Here is a 22098-nt window from a genome sequence, read left to right on the forward strand (position 1 = left end):
GACACAAAAGTGAGGCAAATTCAGTTTCAAAAGATAAAGTGAGATTAAATCAGTTTTAGGGTGTCGAACCTTAAAACCACTGCCTATTTAATTATAATTAACTCATAGCATGATTTAGTCATGAGCCCTCCAATATTGTTTTATTGAAAGAAAGAAAAAAAAATTTACGTCTTGTAACTTAGTTAAAAAGTAATCACTCCACCGTGGTGAGAAAAATTGTGGCCTGCTTGTTTGAACCATCATTGTAACGACGAATTAATTCATGTAAAACATTCACATGGTAGGTCTTTTACCAGAATGGCATCGTCAAAAGAAACGGGATGCATTGCAGAAACTGCTTTCTTAGTCACATACTCTGCAGACAAGCATCGACGAAAGATTTGCATTAGCACACAGGCAACCAACATTAGCGCACAGTCGTTGATCAACAAAAATATCAAATGACATTGACTAGTGATTGGTCAAAAAACAATTGTCAAAATCTTGAAATACCGGATATGCCAAGCAAAACTCGAAAGATTTGCATTAGCACACAGGCAACCAGCATATGTCCTAGACAAATGAAAAAGGTTCCAGCTAAAACGGATCTCATCGAAAGCCAAAAAAGAAAGAGCTTCGTCGACAAACTGTTTATGCAGCAGCGCCAGCACCCTTTCCCTTCTTCCTCTGGAGCTTCTTCATGTAAAACTCAAGTTCCTTACCCTCCAAGATGTACCTGACGAAAAGTATGCAAGACAAAATAAGATGATGCAAACAAAGGAATACAACAAGAGAATAGTAACACGAGTTATTAGACCCACCCATCACATCTGCCACATTGGCCTGGACGGGAAGATATGCAAGCCAGCAATCTCCCACCTCCAAACTGCTCTTCAATATGGGGGTCTAGAGTGCGACCTTGCTGACGTTTCTCAAGTTTCCTGGCAACATGATTACTCTTCTATGCTTCCTCTGTAGTTCCTTCTCCTTCCTGCTTGTACATATAAAGATACAACTCGTTAGTGTGATAATGAACTATGTAATTCAAACTACCCTCACAAATCACAATGCAATTCAAGAACTATGCGCAGTTACAAGTCAGTGCAACCATTCAGAAGTGAACACTAATTTTCAGGCCAAGTTGTTCTACATTGACAACGATGATATGTAAGTAAGTAGAGGGTCAATAAAGCACATGAGGCAGTGATGATTAGAAGATTATGGCAAGTAGAGGAGGGTTAACTAACCACTGGACGAAACATAAATGAGTAATAAAACCCATTTAGATTCATTCAAGTAAAAAAAAAAATATATATATATATATATATATATTTCTATTTTGTAGTTTTTGATGAAATTATATAAATTTTAAATATAAACAGATACTTAGCAAAATATAATAAATTTACTTAAACCCGTCTAGTCCGCTTAGGCGCCTGCTTAGACCCAGCCAAGGCGCCTAGACCCCTCCCCGCCGCCCGATTAGGGCCAAGCGTCTTTTAGAACGAAGTGGCTGCTCGTGAAATGTTAACTTAAAGGTAGTTCTGTATCGTTAAAAGTATACACCAAGTTCTACTTTTGTGTGTGTTTCAAAATAATCGGCGACTTGAATTTCCATACATCCCATAAGCTCTTGTTCTAAATTTGAATGCACACAGTTGTACATAGCATGATCCCTACATTTCTAAATGTGAATGAGCAAAACGTGATACATATTGACACAATCAACCGACGATGGTGGAAGAAGTTGAGAGGGAATTTGTGAAGGAGAAAGTCAAGCAAATTGGACATTCTTTTTTCTTGTGTTTACGACTAGCTCATGAGTATATTGTGACTTTCGCGTTCCCGACGGGTCTTACGAAATCATGAGTGACTGCTCTCCTTGGTCTTCCATAACCCCTTGCTGCATCCAGCTGAAAATCTTAGTAGCGATCACGGCCGGTGGACCTCTCACGGTGACGGGACTTGTGCCTCTTGGAAGCACGCTCATCCCTATCCCTAGAGCTCCTGTGAGAGCGCTCTGCTCTGTCAACCGAGCTCCTGTTGTGATAGTGTTCTTCTGTCTCAGTTGAGCTCCTTACAGAACTGTCCTCTGGGTCAATAGATCTTTTGTAAAACCTTTCTTCGTTCTCCACAGGACTACTTCTGCACATGTTCGCTTCCCTGTCCATGGACCTTTCATGGGCACTTTCTTTTCTATCCATGGAGCTCCCTTTCCTTCTAGGTGGGGACGGGACCTACAAACACAAACGAGAAACAAAGACTCTGTGATAGAAGTTCCATGAGGAGACATCTGATAATGCTCGAAAGCTAAACAATCTAAACTGCTTTGAGCAACTGCTACTAGCTATAGGCTGCAGAATCAGGGAGGAAAATACATGGCTAATGGGACCAAAAGAAGAAAAATACCTGATAGGGTGACATGTATCTTCCTTCTGGTGGAGGTGGGATCCCAAGTCTCTCCAGCTCGTCATATGGGATTGGACGCCTGGCTACCAAGATAAATAAAAGGTAAAGAGTTGCATCTAATTCACTGCAAGTTTACGAAATATATTACATAATTAAGAAAGTTATGCATACAGGGGAGCTCGAAATGGTTTTTCTCGTCCTCCAAAACGAAGCTGTCCAGATTCCTTCTTACCACAGAAACCACCTCCTGGTAAAACAATAAAATCACATGAACTTGACCTCTATAGGCATATGCAAACTGAAGGTAGGAGAATACAAAAACTTCACTGACCTAATCTTCTTGGAATCCACCCTGGCATCAACTGCTGTCTGTTGTAATCAACGATAACTTTAGAATCATCAATCAAGGAATGGTGAGCTTCCTGCAAACAAGCAACTAATCTAAGCTCATCATAGACATGTTATGACTTATGCAGATCATATTGTCCCCTATTTTCTTTTCCTTGGCTTGCCTCGTCTATCCACATTTAAGACATTAAGCATACCATTACGAAGTATATTATCCAACCACCTACAATTGATATGCACATGTCTTTTCTCAGAAAACTAGCAAGCACAGCCAAATCAATTTAATTTTGTGAGAGAAGGACGTATCTATGAGAACAAACACCAATACCAATATGCTTGAAGCGAAATCCATCAACAGTACAAGAATGTAAAATTAGAATTCCCCGCCACATAGACATGCATCTACATATATGAAAATAATTGAAGAGATTCCATGTCGTATAGACTAGAGAGAGTGGGCAAAAAGTTGGAGCACCTTATATGCACGCTGCATCTCCCTTTCGGTTTCATATTCAACAAAAGCATATCCGCGCGAAGCACCAGTTACTGGAAAAATTGCACAAATCAAATTACAAAGATGGACTCTCATAGCATTACAGTGTCAAAAAAGTAGATAGAAACATAAAATTCTGCAAGCCAATATGCATACTATATTACTATTCAAGAGCATTGTAGTTGTAATGTTGTGAAATTTTGTACGGAGCTCGAATTCAAAGCAAAATTAAGAAGCTCACCAATGTGCCTGACCAAGCGCAAGTTTTTGACCTGGCCATACTTGCTCATAGCCTGAAAACCCAAGTTCAAAATTCGTTTTTAGACCAAGAACTTCAACTTAGTTGGGTTTCTACCGGTCACAGTTTAACAACTTTCTGCCTATTTCTTTCTTTTCTCAATTTTCTGGGCAACCAAACAGAAAGTGAGAGAGAGCGAGAGAGATGAACCTTGCGAAGAGTGCGTTCGGTAGTGAGATGAGAAAGGTGACCAACGAAGAGAGTACAATAAGGGTCGCCGAGGAGTTTGGGGTCCCCCTGGGGGTCATCTGCAAAAGCAAAAGAGTTACAGGGCCAAAGTATAATAAGAACAAGCAAGGGGGAAGAGATAAGAGAAAAAGGCAAAAAAGGAGGAGAAGAGAGAGTGTGTGGTTACAGAGGCCAGCGGAGGAGCAGAGGAAGGCTCGGTAGACGGCGTTGTCGTGAGGGAGAGTGTCGGTGCCGTCTATGCTTCCCGCCTGAATCGGATGATACGCCTCCGCGTAGAACACCGCGTTTAAGTTTCCGTTCACGTTTCGTCCGCCCCCACTCATCGTCGCATAATCTGTGTCTTCAGAAGACGAAGACGAAGAAGCAATGCAAATTCATGGACAAACAGGTGGGCTTTATAGAGGTATTTTCTGGGCCCATTTTGTTTTGGGCCCACATTTTTGTTTGGAACGCATGGACTCAAACGGGCCAAAAAAATATGATGATCAGCCCATGTTTTCTCGGTTTTGAACCGAGGGAGCATATTGACTCGTAAAGTACGTGGATTTTCAAATGATTCCAACAACATGCGGAATCGAATTCATTACAACTGAAACCCTCAATCCGGGTTCGAACTCCCATGAATGTATTTTGTGTATCGAGAGTACGATGTTGTGTAGTTCCAGGACTGTTTAACAAGCGGGATTAGTCTGCCATCAATGTATGGTGACGGCTATTATATCAGCGTCAACAAACTGTTTATGCAGCAGCGCCAACACCCTCTCGCTTCTTCCTCTAAAGCTTGTTTATGTAAAACTCAGGTTCCTTGCCTTCCAAGATGTGCCTGACAGATTAGTTTACGAAACAAAATAAGATGATGCAGAAAACAAATACAATCGAATGTATTAAAACGAGTTATTAAACTCAGTCATCAGCTCTGCCCTGCCACATTCGCATGGACGGGAAGATATATGCAAGCCAAAAATCACTCACCCCCAAACTGTCTTTCAATCTGGGGTTTAGCATGCGAACTTGCTGATGCTTCTCAAGCTTCCTGGCGACATTACTCTTCTTTGCTTCCTCCGTAGTTCCTTCTCCTTCCTGCTTGTACATATCAAGATAGAACTAGTTAGTGTGATGATGAAATGAAATTGTCATTCACCTCATGATAAAAAAACTTAACACAATCCATTGATCATGGTATTGAGCTTAAAAATTCTCATTTCCTCCATCTAAATTTTGTATATTAAGCATCGTGAAAGAAACTAGGCAATGGGAAATCCGGGAATATCAAATGCATTATACAGCACATGAGACGTGGAAACAGCCTCTTTGCTAAGCAAGTTGACTTGGGATCGCCCATTCTTTTTTATAAAGCACATGAGGCAGCGATGGTTAGAAGATTATGGCAAGTAGAGGAGGGTTAACTAACCACCGGACGAAACATAGATGAGTAATAAAACCCATTTAGATTCATTCAAGTAAAAAACAACAAATAAAATAAAGTGCATGATTCATCGTGGCAGCCAGGGCATCTCACCTGTGCACTCTCCATCATTCCATACCAAGCCTCCAAACTCGGGAATTGCTTGCCAAGACCTCGTAGTGAATGGGATTTTATAAGATGGCTATTGATTAGCTCTGGTGAAAATCAGGGTCTGATGCTCAACTTTAACATGACTTGAATGGAGAAACCGTGGCATTGTAAGTTGAAATTGCACGGTGAACATTAGTAACTGTTCTGCGAAGGATAAAACGAGACCCTTTGTATTCCTCTGGGAACACATTTGAAATCAGCCAGGAAGTTAATGTCCCCTGGACTAGCTATAGAGAGTGCTTGCAACTCCTGTTTGAGTATTTGGTAAAAACTGGGGGGGTTAGCCTTTGGTGCAGAGGAATTCCAGATGGCTTGAATATCATAAATCGAACCTGGGTAGAGAGCTCACATTGCATTTATGTTTTCACCGCCACGATCATCTGGAGTTGAAACTTCAGCTGCTGACATCTTGTAGAGGCTTTCATGTGTTGTCAAGAAAATAAGCTGTCATCAAGACAGATTTATTGCTGTTTTACTGTTTGAGGTGTAGTTAGCCTTGAGGAAAGCAGCGATGACACACATGAGGGCATGATATTGAAGTTCATTCTACGGTGGTCTGTTGGAAAACTTGACGCACCTAACTCTCCAGTCCAAGGAAAAATGTTCATCCCTGGTGCCCGCTAAAAGATAACTCAAAGGAGGAATTGCAGACAAGACAGCAAAAGTAAAAGAAGGTATTTTGGCTCAATCCCTCGATCCTTTAGAGGGTGCATTATCATTGATTTAAATAGTGTACAATGACTTGATTTACAAGTATAATTAATCTACAAAGAATACATAAAGGGAATGTTTTAATAAAACAGGGAAATCTGGAAATCATGATGAAACAGGAAACAATCCCAAGAGATCAGGAATGTATCATCCTTTACGCCCCCGCAAGCTGACAGTACAATCAAGTACAGGAAGCTTGGAAACCAGAAGTCGAAAACGAGGAAGAGAAAGGCCCTTGGTGAAGATGTCAGCAATCTGATCATGAGTAGAAAGATAACGAACATCAAGCTCCTTGCGAACAACCTTTTCACGAACATAATGGTAATCTACCTCAACATGCCGAGTGCGGGCATGAAACACCGGGTTGGAAGCAAGGGATATAGCACTGATATTGTCACAGAACAGTGTAGGACAATGGAGAGGAAACTGGAGGTCACGGAACAGCATACGAAACCATGAAAGAGTGGCAGCGGTGATTGCAAGTTGACGATACTCGGCTTCAGTGCTGGACCGAGAGACCCCATTTTGTTTCTTGGCACTCCATGAGACAAGATTGGAACCCAGATACAAGCAATAGCCCTCGGTGGAACGCCGATCATCAGGATCCCCGGCATAATCGGCATCGGAAAATGCCGTAAGACGAAATGAACCAGGCTTGTAGATAAGACCGTGAGAAGTAGTGCCGACAAGGTAACGAAGAATGCGTTTGACGGCGGCCCAATGAGTAGAAGTCGGCTGGTGAAGAAATTGGCAGACTTGGTTGACGGCGAAGTTGATGTCGGGGCGAGTGAGAGTCAAGTATTGAAGGGCGCCGACAACACTTCGGTATTCAGTAGGATCCGGCAGAGGGTCACCATCCTGAAGACTGAGCCGTCGCCCACTAACGGCAGGAGTAGGAACCGGCTTGGCACCATGCATTTTGGTGCGGTGAAGGAGGTCAGTGGCATACTTCTGTTGGGAAAGAGAGAGACCTGATGGAGTGCGGACCACCTCCATGCCTAAGAAATAATGAACCGGTCCAAGGTCCTTCATAGAGAAACGGATGCCCAAATTCTTAATGAGGGTGACAATATGAGAGGGATTATTCCCGGTGACCAAAATATCATCAACATAAATTAAGAGATAAATACGAGTTGAGCCATGAATATAGGTAAAAAGCGAGTGATCCGCGGTAGAGGGACGAAAACCCAAATCTTCCAAATGAGTGGAAAAACATTGGAACCATGCACGGGGCGCCTGCTTGAGCCCATATAAAGAACGACGAAGGCGGCACACATGATGAGGGAACTGTGGATCAACAAAGCCACGAGGTTGGTGCATATAGACCTCCTCAGACAAAGAGCCATGAAGAAAAGCATTCTGAACATCCAACTGACGAACAGGCCATTGAAACTGAACTGAAAGAGCCAAAATTAAGCGAATAGTAGAGTGATTGACAACAGGACTAAAAGTTTCACCATAATCAAGGCCGGGTTGCTGATGAAAACCATTGGCTACCAAACGAGCCTTATACCACTGAATAGACCCATCAGAATTCTGTTTAATACGAAACACCCATTTGTTTGGCAAAATATTCATAGAAGCAGTACGAGGAACAAGAGTCCAAGTACCAGCACGTTGAAGTGCATTAAATTCATCGGCCATCGCAGTACGCCATTCGGGAAAAGTGTTGGCCTGACTAAAGCAAGTAGGCTCAATACGACCGGTAGAAGAAATGGCAGCAGAAAAAACATATTTAGGAGGCTTAAGAGAAGCCGTTTTGGACCTGGTGAGCATACCATGGGAAGGAGAGGGCACGGCAGGTGGTACAGCAGCAGAGGGAGCCTCTGGAGGCGCATCAGAGTGAACGGCAGAGGGGGTGGCTGCTTGTGCAAAAGAAAGAACCCGCCTGTGAGGGTCACGGGAGTAAACCTGGAGGGCCGGCTGTGGTGGGTCGGATGATGGACGGGATTGATGAGTCTCCAAAGAGGGGGACACAACCACCGGTTGGCTGCTAGACAGTCGGGGGGCACGCGGAAGAGGCCCAGTGATTTCTAAAACAGGAGGAGGAGACGAGGCCGGAGAGGACGGGGCAAGAGAGCCAGAGATGGCCTTGAAAGGAAAATTACCTTCATCAAACACAACATGGCGTGATAAAAAGATGCGATTAGTAGAGATGTCTAAGCACCGATAACCTTGATGATTGAGAGACTAACCAAGAAAAACACATTTAGTAGAACGAAATTGGAGTTTATTATTATTATAGGGTCGTAGGTAGGGAAAACATGCACACCCAAAGGTCTTTAAAAAACTATAATCAGGTTCTTTAAGAAACAACTTTTGATAAGGAGACATAAAACCAAGTACTTTAGAGGGGAGGCGATTGAGAAGATAAACTGCTGTGTGCATGGCCTCAGCCCAGTAGGCAGGAGGCATCGACGCATGGGCCATTAAAGTAAGTCCAGTGTCGACAATGTGACGGTGTTTGCGTTCCGCCAAACCATTTTGTTCGGGATGGTGAGGGCATGAGAGACGATGATGAATACCATGGTGAAGAAAAAAATGCTTGAATTGATGACTAGTGTATTCGCCCCCACCATCAGACTGAAACATCTTAATTTTAGTGGAGAATTGATTTTCAACCAAGGTCTTAAAGTGAGTAAAAATATTAAAAACTTCAGATTTTAATTTCATGGGATAAATCCAAGAATAACGAGAGAAATTATCAACAAAAAGAACATAATATTGGAAACCACTAACAGACTTATTGGACGCACTCCACACGTCGGAGTGAATAAGCTCAAGAGGAGCGTGAGTAACAGACAAGGATGCAGAAAAAGGTAACTTAACACTTTTGCCTAAGGGACAAGAATGACACATAAAAGTATTGAGATTGAGGTTGCCAGAAACAGGCAACTTATTCGAATGCCTAGAAAAAAGAAATTTTAAAATGGAAGAAGATGGATGGCCTAAACGAGAGTGCCAGACATCACTACTAACACGAACACCAAGAAAAGCAGCACGACCATGAGCAGTCGGTGATGAAGAGGAAAAGGGATAAAAGCCATTGCTACTCTTGCCCGAAAAAAGAATCGTCCCCGTCTCCATATCCTGAATATAGAAACAAGAAGGAAACAATGTAATATAACAATTGTTATCCAACATAAACCGATTAGCAGACAACACAGAAGTAGAAGCATCCGGACAATGAAGAACATCATTAAGCTTGAAAGAAATATTATTATGAGAGAGAGTGGAGGAGCCAATACGGTTAATGGGCAAACCTGTACCTCCAACGACACCACCGACGGAATCACCACCACGATAATCGCGGGACTGAGACAAAGTATTGAGATCATTGGTGATATGCGAGTTGGCCCCGGAATCAAGAAGCGAAGGCTGGGAGTGCTGAGCAGTCAAGGCAGTGAGACATGAAGAAGGAGGACGACCTTCATAAGCCAAATTAAAGCATTGAGCACAGTCAAGAGCACCATGTCCAAAAGTATTGCAAATCTGGCAGCGAGGACGGGAGGAACCGTGAGATGGGGCTGGACCAAGAACCCCAGAAGTATTGTTGGAGCCACGGAAGCGAGAGTCGTCGTGCTGAGGACGACTACCACCACGATCGCGAAACGGACGGTCATGGAAACCACCAGCACCGCGATAGCCACGATAGCCGTCACCACCATTGTTGCGAGACCCATCATGTTGAGGACGACCACCCCCACGTGAGAAACGGCCAGAGCCACGATCGCCGCCGCGATCAGAAGAGAAGCGACCACGAGAGGCAGAAGAGCCGCGGGAGGCTACCAGGGCCGAGACGCTGGAGTCCGGCGGAGCAGGAGGATCAGCAAGGCGAAGTTCAGCAGCGAGAAGAAGAGCCTCAAGATCAGGAAGGGAGATGGGCTTGTCACGGGCCTGAGCAGCAGCAACAGTGTTCTCAAATTTGGGGCCGACATTAGACATGACGACCGGCACCATGTCATCAGGAGAAACAGGTGCCCCGGCAAGAGCCAATTGATCTGCAATACCATTGATCTTATCAAGAAAGTCAGAAATTGAAGAATCACCTCATTTGGTCTGGAAGAAAGCAGTACGAAGCTGAAGAATGCGACTTTGGTTTGTAGAAGCAAAACGCTGCTGAAGAGCAACCCAAACATCACGGGCAGTGGAATGACGAGCAGTGGCGGCGAGGGCCTGGTGACCAAGAGAGCCATTGATCCAAGAAAGAACAAGCTGGTCCTTCTGAACCCAGTCAGCATACGCGGGGTTGGGCTTGGGAGAGGCGTTGCCAGTAGCGTCGGACAAGAACGCCGAGGGGCAGATGGAAGTACCATCAACAAAAGCCAACAATTGACGACTGCGAAGAACAGGTAGCAACTGAGCCAACCAAAGAGGATAATTGGAAGAGTCAAGTTTGATGGAGATCGCATGAGAAACAGAAGGGAAGATGTCGGAGGAAGGAGTAGTCGAACTGGTTGAGGCAGCCATGGAGAAGAGTAGTAAGAATCCGAAAAAAAAAGACGTTAGTCACTGGCTCTGGATACCATAAAAGATAACTCAAAGGAGGAATTGCAGACAAGACAGCAAAAGTAAAAGAAGGTATTTTGGCTCAATCCCTCGATCCTTTAGAGGGTGCATTATCATTGATTTAAATAGTGTACAATGACTTGATTTACAAGTATAATTAATCTACAAAGAATACATAAAGGGAATGTTTTAATAAAACAGGGAAATCTGGAAATCATGATGAAACAGGAAACAATCCCAAGAGATCAGGAATGTATCATCCTTTACCCGCCACATCAGGCTTGAGAATTTCAGGGCTCGGAAATTGGGTCCTCTGAATGAAAATGCCACAAACAGGAGATGGCCAAACCCAACCCTTCTCCCAAGAAATGCTAGAGTTGCAATTGCTCTAGAGTTTCTTAAAGCATAAAATGAAACCCCAACGGTTCGGCCACTTGCCACTTCCCATGGTGCGAGTACCAACTGTGGGTATCCAACTGAGCAATTCGTAAGCTACTAGAGCCATGTCTTCCATTCCTAATCAAGCAGGACTACAAAAACCCATCTCCATAGCCCCAAAAGCAGCTACAGCCAAACTTTCCCAGAAATAGACAATCCAGCCCCAAAGGTATCAACAACACATTAACTCCATCAGCCACAACTCCATCAACAGGTTGATAGAAAATCAGATCTGAAGCAACAACCAACCGACCAAACTTAGTTGCACTCACATATTTGGTGGAGCACTGATTGCTCTCCTTCATAACTTCTGAAATACTTGGAAACTTCCCAATATTTGAGCAGCAAATAAGATCAAAGATTACAAAGATTTCATTCCAGTAATGCTTGGAAAAATCCAAACTTCTTTGAAATTCAAGAAACCAAGGTTTATAAGAGCTGTAACAGATCCAGAAACAACTTTGTTAATCAAGCATTCTATAATCCCTGAATATACTCTAAAATACTTGGAAGCACCTCAAGCTTTGGACAACCAGAAAGAGTGACATATTTGAGGGACTTGAGTTGACATATGCTGCTTGGAAGACTCTTAAGTTCTCTGCAGTCCTTAAGGTTCAAAGAAACAAGACCCTTAAGATTTTTAATTGACAACGGCAATTCTCGTATTGCAGTCCTATCTAAAGAAAGGTAAGTGAACCCTTCTGTAACTTTTGAAATCTCAGGAAACTTCTCAAAACTTGAGCAGCCAGAAAGAGAAACATTTCTAAGAGACTTGAGTTGGCAGATGCTGCTTGGAAGACTTTGAAGCCTTAGACAACCATTTAGCTTCAAAGTATTCAGCCCGGAAAGATTTTCAATTGACGAGGGTAGTTCCTGAATTGCAGTCCCATCTAAATAAAGGCACCAGAGCTCTTCCATAACTTCTAAAATCTCTGGAAACTTCTCAAGATTTGAGCAGCCAGAAAGAGTAACATATCTAAGGGACTTGAGTTGACAGATACTGCTCGGGAGACTTTTAAGCTTCACGCAACCTTTCAAGTCCAAAGTAACAAGCTCTGTAAGATTTTTAATTGACGACGGCAATTCTTCAATTGCAGTCCCATTTAAACGAAGACTCCATAACCCCTTCACAACCATTGAAATCTCTGGAAACTTCTGAAAATTTGAGCAGCGAGAAAGATTGACATCTCTAAGGCACTTGAGTTCCCAGATGCCACATGGAAGACTTTTAAGACCTCGGCAACCTTCTAGGTTCAAAGATTCGACCCCGGAAAGATTTATAATTGATGAGGGAAGTTCTTTAATTGCTGTCTTATCTAAACAAAGGTAAGTGAACCCTTCTGTAACTTTTGAAATCTCAGGAAACTTCTCAAAACTTGAGCAGCCAGAAAGAGAAACATTTCTAAGAGACTTGAGTTGGCAGATGCTGCTTGGAAGACTTTGAAGCCTTAGACAACCATTTAGCTTCAAAGTATTCAGCCCGGAAAGATTTTCAATTGACGAGGGTAGTTCCTGAATTGCAGTCCCATCTAAATAAAGGCACCAGAGCTCTTCCATAACTTCTAAAATCTCTGGAAACTTCTCAAGATTTGAGCAGCCAGAAAGAGTAACATATCTAAGGGACTTGAGTTGACAGATACTGCTCGGGAGACTTTTAAGCTTCACGCAACCTTTCAAGTCCAAAGTAACAAGCTCTGTAAGATTTTTAATTGACGACGGCAATTCTTCAATTGCAGTCCCATTTAAACGAAGACTCCATAACCCCTTCACAACCATTGAAATCTCTGGAAACTTCTGAAAATTTGAGCAGCGAGAAAGATTGACATCTCTAAGGCACTTGAGTTCCCAGATGCCACATGGAAGACTTTTAAGACCTCGGCAACCTTCTAGGTTCAAAGATTCGACCCCGGAAAGATTTATAATTGATGAGGGAAGTTCTTTAATTGCTGTCTTATCTAAACAAAGGTAAGTGAACCCTTCTGTAACTTTTGAAATCTCAGGAAACTTCTCAAAACTTGAGCAGCCAGAAAGAGAAACATTTCTAAGAGACTTGAGTTGGCAGATGCTGCTTGGAAGACTTTGAAGCCTTAGACAACCATTTAGCTTCAAAGTATTCAGCCCGGAAAGATTTTCAATTGACGAGGGTAGTTCCTGAATTGCAGTCCCATCTAAATAAAGGCACCAGAGCTCTTCCATAACTTCTAAAATCTCTGGAAACTTCTCAAGATTTGAGCAGCCAGAAAGAGTAACATATCTAAGGGACTTGAGTTGACAGATACTGCTCGGGAGACTTTTAAGCTTCACGCAACCTTTCAAGTCCAAAGTAACAAGCTCTGTAAGATTTTTAATTGACGACGGCAATTCTTCAATTGCAGTCCCATTTAAACGAAGACTCCATAACCCCTTCACAACCATTGAAATCTCTGGAAACTTCTGAAAATTTGAGCAGCGAGAAAGATTGACATCTCTAAGGCACTTGAGTTCCCAGATGCCACATGGAAGACTTTTAAGACCTCGGCAACCTTCTAGGTTCAAAGATTCGACCCCGGAAAGATTTATAATTGATGAGGGAAGTTCTTTAATTGCTGTCTTATCTAAACAAAGGTAAGTGAACCCTTCTGTAACTTTTGAAATCTCAGGAAACTTCTCAAAACTTGAGCAGCCAGAAAGAGAAACATTTCTAAGAGACTTGAGTTGGCAGATGCTGCTTGGAAGACTTTGAAGCCTTAGACAACCATTTAGCTTCAAAGTATTCAGCCCGGAAAGATTTTCAATTGACGAGGGTAGTTCCTGAATTGCAGTCCCATCTAAATAAAGGCACCAGAGCTCTTCCATAACTTCTAAAATCTCTGGAAACTTCTCAAGATTTGAGCAGCCAGAAAGAGTAACATATCTAAGGGACTTGAGTTGACAGATACTGCTCGGGAGACTTTTAAGCTTCACGCAACCTTTCAAGTCCAAAGTAACAAGCTCTGTAAGATTTTTAATTGACGACGGCAATTCTTCAATTGCAGTCCCATTTAAACGAAGACTCCATAACCCCTTCACAACCATTGAAATCTCTGGAAACTTCTGAAAATTTGAGCAGCGAGAAAGATTGACATCTCTAAGGCACTTGAGTTCCCAGATGCCACATGGAAGACTTTTAAGACCTCGGCAACCTTCTAGGTTCAAAGATTCGACCCGGAAAGATTTATAATTGATGAGGGAAGTTCTTTAATTGCTGTCTTATCTAAACAAAGGTAAGTGAACCCTTCTGTAACTTTTGAAATCTCAGGAAACTTCTCAAAACTTGAGCAGCCAGAAAGAGAAACATTTCTAAGAGACTTGAGTTGGCAGATGCTGCTTGGAAGACTTTGAAGCCTTAGACAACCATTTAGCTTCAAAGTATTCAGCCCGGAAAGATTTTCAATTGACGAGGGTAGTTCCTGAATTGCAGTCCCATCTAAATAAAGGCACCAGAGCTCTTCCATAACTTCTAAAATCTCTGGAAACTTCTCAAGATTTGAGCAGCCAGAAAGAGTAACATATCTAAGGGACTTGAGTTGACAGATACTGCTTGGAAGACTTTTAAGCTTCACGCAACCCTTTAAGTCCAAAGTAACAAGCTCTGTAAGATTTTTAATTGACGACGGCAATTCTTCAATTGCAGTCCCATTTAAACGAAGACTCCATAACCCCTTCACAACCATTGAAATCTCTGGAAACTTCTGAAAATTTGAGCAGCAAGAAAGATTGACATCTCTAAGGCACTTGAGTTCCCAGATGCCACATGGAAGACTTTTAAGACCTTGGCAACCTTCTAGGTTCAAAGATTCGACCCCAGAAAGATTTATAATTGATGAGGGAAGTTCTTTAATTGCTGTCTTATCTAAACAAAGGTAAGTGAACCCTTCTGTAACTTTTGAAATCTCAGGAAACTTCTCAAAACTTGAGCAGCCAGAAAGAGAAACATTTCTAAGAGACTTGAGTTGGCAGATGCTGCTTGGAAGACTTTGAAGCCTTAGACAACCATTTAGCTTCAAAGTATTCAGCCCGGAAAGATTTCCAATTGACGAGGGTAGTTCCTTAATTGCAGTCCCATCTAAATAAAGGCACCAGAGTTCTTCCATAACTTCTAAAATCTCTGGAAACTTCTCAAGATTTGAGCAGCCAGAAAGAGTAACATATCTAAGGGACTTGAGTTGACAGATACTGCTTGGAAGACTTTTAAGCTTCACGCAACACTTTAAGTCCAAAGTAACAAGCTCCGTAAGATTTTTAATTGACGACGGCAATTCTTCAATTGCAGTACCATTCAAATGAAGACTCGATAACCCCTTCACAACCATTGAAATCTCTGGAAACTTCTGAAAATTTGAGCAGCAAGAAAGATTGACATCTCTAAGGCACTTGAGTTCCCAGATGCTGCATGGAAGACTTTTAAGGCCTTGGCAACCTTCTAGGTTCAAAGATTCGACCCCAGAAAGATTTATAATTGATGAGGGAAGTTCTTTAATTGCTGTCTTATCTAAACAAAGGTAAGTGAACCCTTCTGTAACTTTTGAAATCTCAGGAAACTTCTCAAAACTTGAGCAGCCAGAAAGAGAAACATTTCTAAGAGACTTGAGTTGGCAGATGCTGCTTGGAAGACTATGAAGCCCTAGACAACCATTTAGCTTCAAAGTATTCAGCCCGGTAAGATTTTCAATTGACGAGGGTAGTTCCATAATTGCAGTCCCATCTAAATAAAGGTACCAGAGTTCTTCCATAACTTCTAAAATCTCTGGAAACTTCTCAAGATTTGAGCAGCCAGAAAGAGTAAAATATCTCAGGGACTTGAGTTGACAGATACTGCATGGCAGAATTTTAAGCTTCAAGCATCCTTTTAGGCTCAAAGTTTTGAGCCCCGTAAGATGTTTTATCGACGATGGCAATTCTTCAATTGCAGTCTCATCCAGATAAAGCTCTGAAAGCTGCTTCATAGATACTGAAATTTCTGGAAACTTCTCAAGATTTTTGCAGCCAGAGAGAGTAACACATCTAAGGGACTTGAGTTGGGAGATGCTACTTGGAAGACTTTTAAGTTGTAGGCAGCCCTTTAGGTCTAAAGTACGAAGTCCTGTAAGATTTTTAATTGAAATGGGCAAATCTCTAACTGCAGTGTAATCCAAACAAAGTTCTGAAAGATTCTTAATAACTTCTAAAATCTCTGGAAACATCTTGAGACTTTTACAGCCATAAAGAGTAACATCTTTTAGGGATTTGAGTTGGCAGATGCTGCTTGGAAGACTTTGAAGCTCCACGCAATCTTTTAAGTTCAAACTAACAAGCCCCGTAAGATTCTTAATTGACGAGGGCAGTTCTTTAATTGCAGTCCCATCTAAATGAAGCTCTGAGAGTTCCTTCATAACATCTGAGATCTCTGGAAACTTCTCAAATTTTGAGCAGCCAGATAGAGTAACATATCTAAGGGACTTGAGTTGGCAGAAGCCGCTTGGAAGACTTGTAAGCTCTAGGCAGCTAGTAAGGTGCAAAGTAACGAGCCCAGTAAGATATTTAATTGATGAAGGCAGTCTTCTAATTGTAGTTTCATCTAAATAAAGCTCTGAAAGCGACTTCATACCTTTTAAAATATCTGGAAACTTATTGAGATGTTTACAGCCATGAAGAGTAATACTTTTTAGGGACTTGAGTTGGCAGATACTGCTTGGAAGACTTTGAAGCTCTAGGCAATCTTTTAAGTTCAAAGTAACAAGCCCCGTAAGATTTTTCATTGACGAGGGCAGTTCTTTAATTGCAGTCCCATCTAAGTGAAGCTCTGAGAGTTCCTTCATGATGTCTGAGATCTCTGGAAACTTCTCAAATTTTGAGCTGCCAGATAGAGTAATATATCTAAGGGACTCGAGTTGGCAGATGCTGCTGGGAAGACTTTTGAGCTCTAGGCAGCCGGTAAGGTGCAAAGTAATGAGCCCAGTAAGATTTTTAATTGATGAAGGCAGTTTTCTAATTGCAGTCTCATCTAAATAAAGCTCTGAAAGTTGCTTCCTAACTTCTGAAATCTCTGGGAACTTCAGCAAATTTGAGCAGCCAGAAAGATTAAGATATTTGAGAGATCTCAAATAAATGCTGCTTGGAAGACCCTGAAGTCTTTTGCAACCTCTTAAGTCTAAAGAAACTAGCCCTGTAAGATATTTGATTGATGAAGGCAGTTCTTTAATTGCAGTCTCGTCTAAAAGAAGCACTGATAGATTCTCCATAACTTCTGAAATATCCGGAAACTTCTCAAAATTTGAGCAGCCGGAAAGAATAAGGCTTGTAAGAGATTTCATACGAATGCTGCTTGGAAATTTCCTCAGTTCTTTGCACCCTTTTAGACTCAAAACATCAAGGTTTTGAAGAGATGAAATGGATGGATGAACCTCAAATAAACTCTCACAACCTTCCAGGAATAAGGTCTCCAGATTTTTCGCCTCAGTGAAGTCAGGGGTTCTTTCAAGATACTGTGAGTGGCTTAAATTGATGAACTTCAACCTTTTCAAACGCTGTTCAAATATCCAGGAAAACATGGATTACATAACAAAGCATATGAGAAATTTGCCAATTTTAAAGAAAAATATGAAAAAGATGATTGTACCTTGGTTCCTTCCCAAAGTTGTTGGATGTTACTATATTGCATGTCAAGGTCAACTAGGTTGTTGGGGTGAAAATTGGATGGCAAAGAATTTAGGGGGCATCCATGCCAAAAGAGACACCTCAACTCATGAGAAAGATATTTTAAGTCCCCACTCAGGTGTTGTATGAAATCATGTCCTGCATGGCAAAGTTCCTCACAGGAAAGGTCTTCGTCATCATAGTATATAGAGTGGTTATGATATTCGATACGTAGCAGTCTTAGCCTTGTCATTCCAACAAAAGCTTCAGCATTTAAGTATACTTCTTCTGATTTGTTTGACAAGTCCAGGACTATGCTCTCAATAGCTTTTGTAGCCTGGATAGAGAATGATGGAATTTAAGTAAGTGCAAATACCCATAAGGCCGTAACCATATAATTACGTATATAAAATAAATACATGTTTCTATACTAATTGCATATGAAAAGGACAGTATGGATGATTGTATCTTACTGTATTTTGAGTTAACACGGGATGAACATCTTCATAACTCCACAGCCTACTGCATCTCCCGGGATCTTTAATAGATTCTTGGGGGACAATTTCCCAACCCATTTCTGCTAGTAAATCATGCATCTCGAGTGTACCATAACACGAGATTGTTACGAGACCTCTATCAATTAGAACTCTTAACCCACTATGAGGATAGAAGCCACAACCGTCCAGGATTTTTGTTACATAATCTTTTCCCATTCCTTTAAAGAAACAAGCAATGTCCAAAAAAATGTCCTTCTCTGAATCATCCAGCCCATCAAAACTTGTTCTAAGCACATCCTGAATTCCCATGTGTGGGATTTTCCTTATCTTCTCTAACACATCTTCCCACTCGCGTACACTTTTGTTATCAAGAAAAGCCCCCAAGACTTTGAGGGCTAAAGGCAAACCTTGAGCATATTCTATGGCGTGGCATGTGAGATGATTGTAGTCTCTTGTGGGTTGGTTTGTTCTGAAGGCATATTGCATAAAGAGGTCAACAGCCTCATCGTCACTTAAAAACTGGGGCCTATATATTGCATCAACTCCGCTTAGTAATTGCACATCTCGTGTTGTTATAATAATTCTACTTCCGCAGCCAAATGAGCGTTGCTTTCCTAGTAAGCCTTCAACTTGGACTATATTGTCCACATCATCAAGAACAAGGAAAACTTTTTTCTTAGCTAGTCTTTTCCTTATCATCTTGGACCCTTTGTCCAAAGTTCCTAAACTTCGCACCTTTTCCTTCAAGATTCTGGATAAAAGCTCTTCCTGCATATGTACCGCACCATGCCTGGAGAAACCTTCCTTGACATTTTCAAGAAAGCAGTAAGCTTCAAATTGACAAGCGATTTCCTCATAAACAGCTCTGGCAATGGTTGTTTTGCCTATTCCACCCATACCCCATATTCCAACAAAGCGAACATCCTCCGTGCCAAGACATAATCGCAAATTCATTTCATCTAGGTGGGAATCCATTCCAACCAAGCCATCACCTTTACTTGACGACATGTGGATCAATTTATCAAAGATATCTTGTACAATTTCTTCAACAAGCCTTGCATCATCCCTGTGAAATTAAGAATAAATAAATAAAAGTTCAGCATTTCGTCTGTAAAGAATCAAAGTAAGTCTTACTGCATTTGATAGTAAACAATAATACTGTAATACCAACACCAATTAAGAGTTTAAGACTGAACAAAGTAAAATTACTTATAATTTCACGAATCCAAAGAAAATTTTGCATCCAAGAAATCCCAAATTAGGGAACCAAACTAATCAGAATATGAACAAAGTAGAATTACTTGTAATTTCACAAATCGAAAGTACAATTTGCACACAAGAAATCTTAAAGCAGGAAACAAAACTATAATTAGACTATGAACAAAGTAGAATTAACTGGAATTTCGGGAATTGGAAGTAAAATTTGCATACAAGAGATCCAAAAAGAGGAACCAACTCTATAATTAGACTATGAACAAGGTAGAATTACTTGTTTTTCACAAATCGAAAGTAAAATTTGCATATAAGAAATACGAAAATAGGAACCAACACTATAATTAGACTATGAACAAAGTAGAATTACTTGTAATTTTGCGAATCGAAAGTAAAATTTGCATACAAGAAATCCGGAAACAGGATCCAAAACTATAATTAGCTTATGAACAAAGTAGAATTAATTGTAATTTTGCGAATCGGAAGGAAAATTTGCAAATAAGAAATACGAAAACAGGAGCCAAAACTATAATTAGCTATGAACAAAGTAGAATTACATCTAATTTCGCGAATCGAAAGTAAAATTTGCATATAAGAAATCTGAAAACAGGAACCAAAACTATAATTAGATTATGAACAAAGTAGAATTACTTGTAATTTCGCGAATCCCAGCCGGATAAATTGCAGGCTCTAGTAAGAGCTGACTTCCAGCTCCGCACCTCCGCCATCTCAGCCACGGAGTCAAGTTCGTGTCTCGCAAACGCCTCCGCAAAACTCCTCTTGCGCTTGCGGACGTGAGACGGATCGACGTCGTAGAAGACGGGCACCACAGTCTGGTCGTCCGAGTCCATACATTCCAGAATTTGGACGAGTTCTTTGAGGCACCAGGTGGAAGAAGCATAGTTTGGAGAGAAAACTACGATCGAGACCCTCGAGTTTCGAATGGCTGTGAGTAGGTCGGAGAGGTGGTTGCCTTTCCGGAGCTCTTCGGCGTCGATGAAAGTGTGGATGGCTTTCTGGTCCAGAGCTCTGTAGAGATGGCTGACGAAGGACCTGCGAGTGTCTTCGCCTCTGAAGTTGAGGAAAACGTCGTATTTTCGACGACGACGGCCGGAGGAAGACGGCGATTCAGAAAAAGAAGAAGAAGAAGCCATTGACGGAGAATGATCGGGGATGAACAGAGGAGTGCAGGTCAACGAGGTTAGTGGAAAATGATGAAACGTAGAGGGAAGAAAAAAATTGTGGCAATTGTGGCAGTGAGTCAGAAGATGATGGGCCGTTTTTTGAAATTTTATTTAAACCCACTTTCCACTTATATTAATTTTAGTTAAACTATCAATATCTTTTTAAATCTAAATTTACTACCTAAATTACCCTCACAAACTCAATTCAGTATGTTAATTTTTCTTTACACCCATTTTCAAAAGATAAAAATCAAAGTCAAAGCATACATTTTCTTCTTTGACATTCTCTACTTCCATCAAGTTTGTTGTATTTCCTTTCAAATTCTTCATGATTTAATAGAAATATAAATCGAAATCAAAAGAACTGATGAGAATTTGAGAAACTTCTTGTTCATTTGTACTGGGTGCCGTCAATTTTTGTAAGAGACCAAACATCTCTTCTTTGTTAGGTACTGAGAGTGCAGTATCCTTTGGAGGGAGTGTGTACTCATTAGTTTAAGTTCTCTCATTCTCTTTCATATTTGGTGTGTCTACTTATAATATATGGATGTAGAGCTATGTGGCCTTAAATGATTTTGAAGGAGTAAAAAGAGTTCCGGCGGAAATGGAAACACAAGACATAGAAAAATGCAATTGGTCAACATATAGTAACCTAGTAACCTGGCTGCCATCTATGTTAACGCAGAGCTTTTTGACAAGACAAAGCAACTAGCAAGCCCTCAAAAAGTCGGAAGAAATGATGAAACCCTGAAGTAATGCGAGACATACCATTTTTTTATTAGCATCCATGCCTGCACTTCTAATCTAGGTGAGGTCAAAAGGTGTGGAAAATGTTCAAGTAATATTTCCCTGCTACAAACAATATATGTTATCTTGTAATGCTTCAGGCCCTTTGTAAGCTAAACCATATTTGAGGGATTGAAATAATTGTTTGAGGAATGGGAGTCCATCTGCTTAAGACTTACATAGATGTAGGAAAATCATATCCTGAGATAGGCCAACAATGGCACATCGAATTTTTTCTTTGAGTTCATAAAATAAAAACTCATAAATCAGTTCATATTTTAGTTGGAGGATCGAAAACTTCAAAATCAATATCCATTTGTCAAAAAGAGCTTATTCTTTATTAGAGCATCTTAGGATTTTAGCAAGAATAGAGCGCAAGAGAAAGATTGCATGATAGTAATGGTTTGATTATTTGGAGTGGGTTTATTGATACATATTAGTTTTATTGTTAATTTTATCTTGTACTTTATGGTAATTATGCAATAGGATAAAAAAAGACACTTCACATTTAAAATTTAAGTTTGGTGTAAAAGAGGTTATACGGGTTCAAATAAAATTTCTCTTTTTTTTTTCTTGGAACATACAATATTATTTACATTAAGTGAAAGAGAATAGACTTAGCTAGTAATAATGTGATTCAAATTCGTCTTTAGTATTGTTCTACTTTACAAAACAAAATTTGTTTATGTGCTGTGAGAATAAACAATGGTAAAATAAAGTTGTTGAATGTTTGGTAAACTTTTTTTTGTTAAAGAATGTCTGAGTATTTGGTGAACTTTTATATAAAATTGATGTGAATATGTTAGGCTGCCTATGTGACTTAACCGAACTTCCCC

The 22098-nt window shown here is 40.9% G+C and overlaps 3 protein-coding genes across 5 annotated transcripts; all 3 read right to left on the bottom strand.

Annotated features, from left to right (window-relative positions):
* Positions 1-420: 420 nt before the first annotated feature.
* LOC103415796 (U11/U12 small nuclear ribonucleoprotein 35 kDa protein-like) lies at positions 421-5911 on the bottom strand. 3 transcript variants are annotated; one of them, XR_011579875.1, is made up of 10 exons: positions 3883-4260; positions 3678-3775; positions 3471-3522; positions 3212-3282; positions 2720-2810; positions 2560-2635; positions 2389-2467; positions 1839-2216; positions 801-970; positions 421-715 (listed from the first exon to the last, which is right to left on the bottom strand). XR_011579875.1 is itself a non-coding variant. In XM_029100825.2 (10 exons), the coding sequence occupies exons 3-10, from the start codon at positions 4037-4039 to the stop codon at positions 1902-1904; spliced, it is 939 nt and encodes a 312-aa protein (XP_028956658.2). In that variant the 5' UTR covers positions 4040-4539; positions 4689-4796; positions 5236-5911; the 3' UTR covers positions 1550-1901. The 3 variants fall into 3 exon arrangements, 2 of the variants coding, with proteins under 2 accessions (XP_028956658.2, XP_070676511.1); XM_029100825.2 differs by lacking the exons at positions 421-715; positions 801-970 and adding exons at positions 4689-4796; positions 5236-5911 and having other exon boundaries at positions 1550-2216; positions 3883-4539; XM_070820410.1 differs by lacking the exons at positions 421-715; positions 801-970; positions 2720-2810 and having other exon boundaries at positions 1550-2216; positions 2389-2471; positions 2560-2632.
* A 4676-nt stretch (positions 5912-10587) lies between these two features.
* On the bottom strand, positions 10588-20547 carry LOC103431518 (disease resistance protein RPV1-like). The gene is made up of 4 exons (XM_070820409.1): positions 19944-20547; positions 18057-19146; positions 17567-17920; positions 10588-17474 (listed from the first exon to the last, which is right to left on the bottom strand). The coding sequence occupies exons 1-4, from the start codon at positions 20444-20446 to the stop codon at positions 14121-14123; spliced, it is 5301 nt and encodes a 1766-aa protein (XP_070676510.1). The 5' UTR covers positions 20447-20547; the 3' UTR covers positions 10588-14120.
* Positions 11043-14004, bottom strand: LOC103445265 (disease resistance protein RPV1-like). Its single transcript, XM_070820928.1, has 2 exons — positions 11447-14004; positions 11043-11355 (listed from the first exon to the last, which is right to left on the bottom strand). Exons 1-2 carry the CDS (start codon positions 14002-14004, stop codon positions 11043-11045), a joined length of 2871 nt encoding a protein of 956 aa, XP_070677029.1.
* Positions 20548-22098: the final 1551 nt, after the last annotated feature.

The sequence above is a fragment of the Malus domestica genome, chromosome 04 (assembly GCF_042453785.1).
Source record: "Malus domestica chromosome 04, GDT2T_hap1".
In the NCBI taxonomy this organism is placed as follows: Eukaryota; Viridiplantae; Streptophyta; class Magnoliopsida; order Rosales; family Rosaceae; genus Malus; species Malus domestica.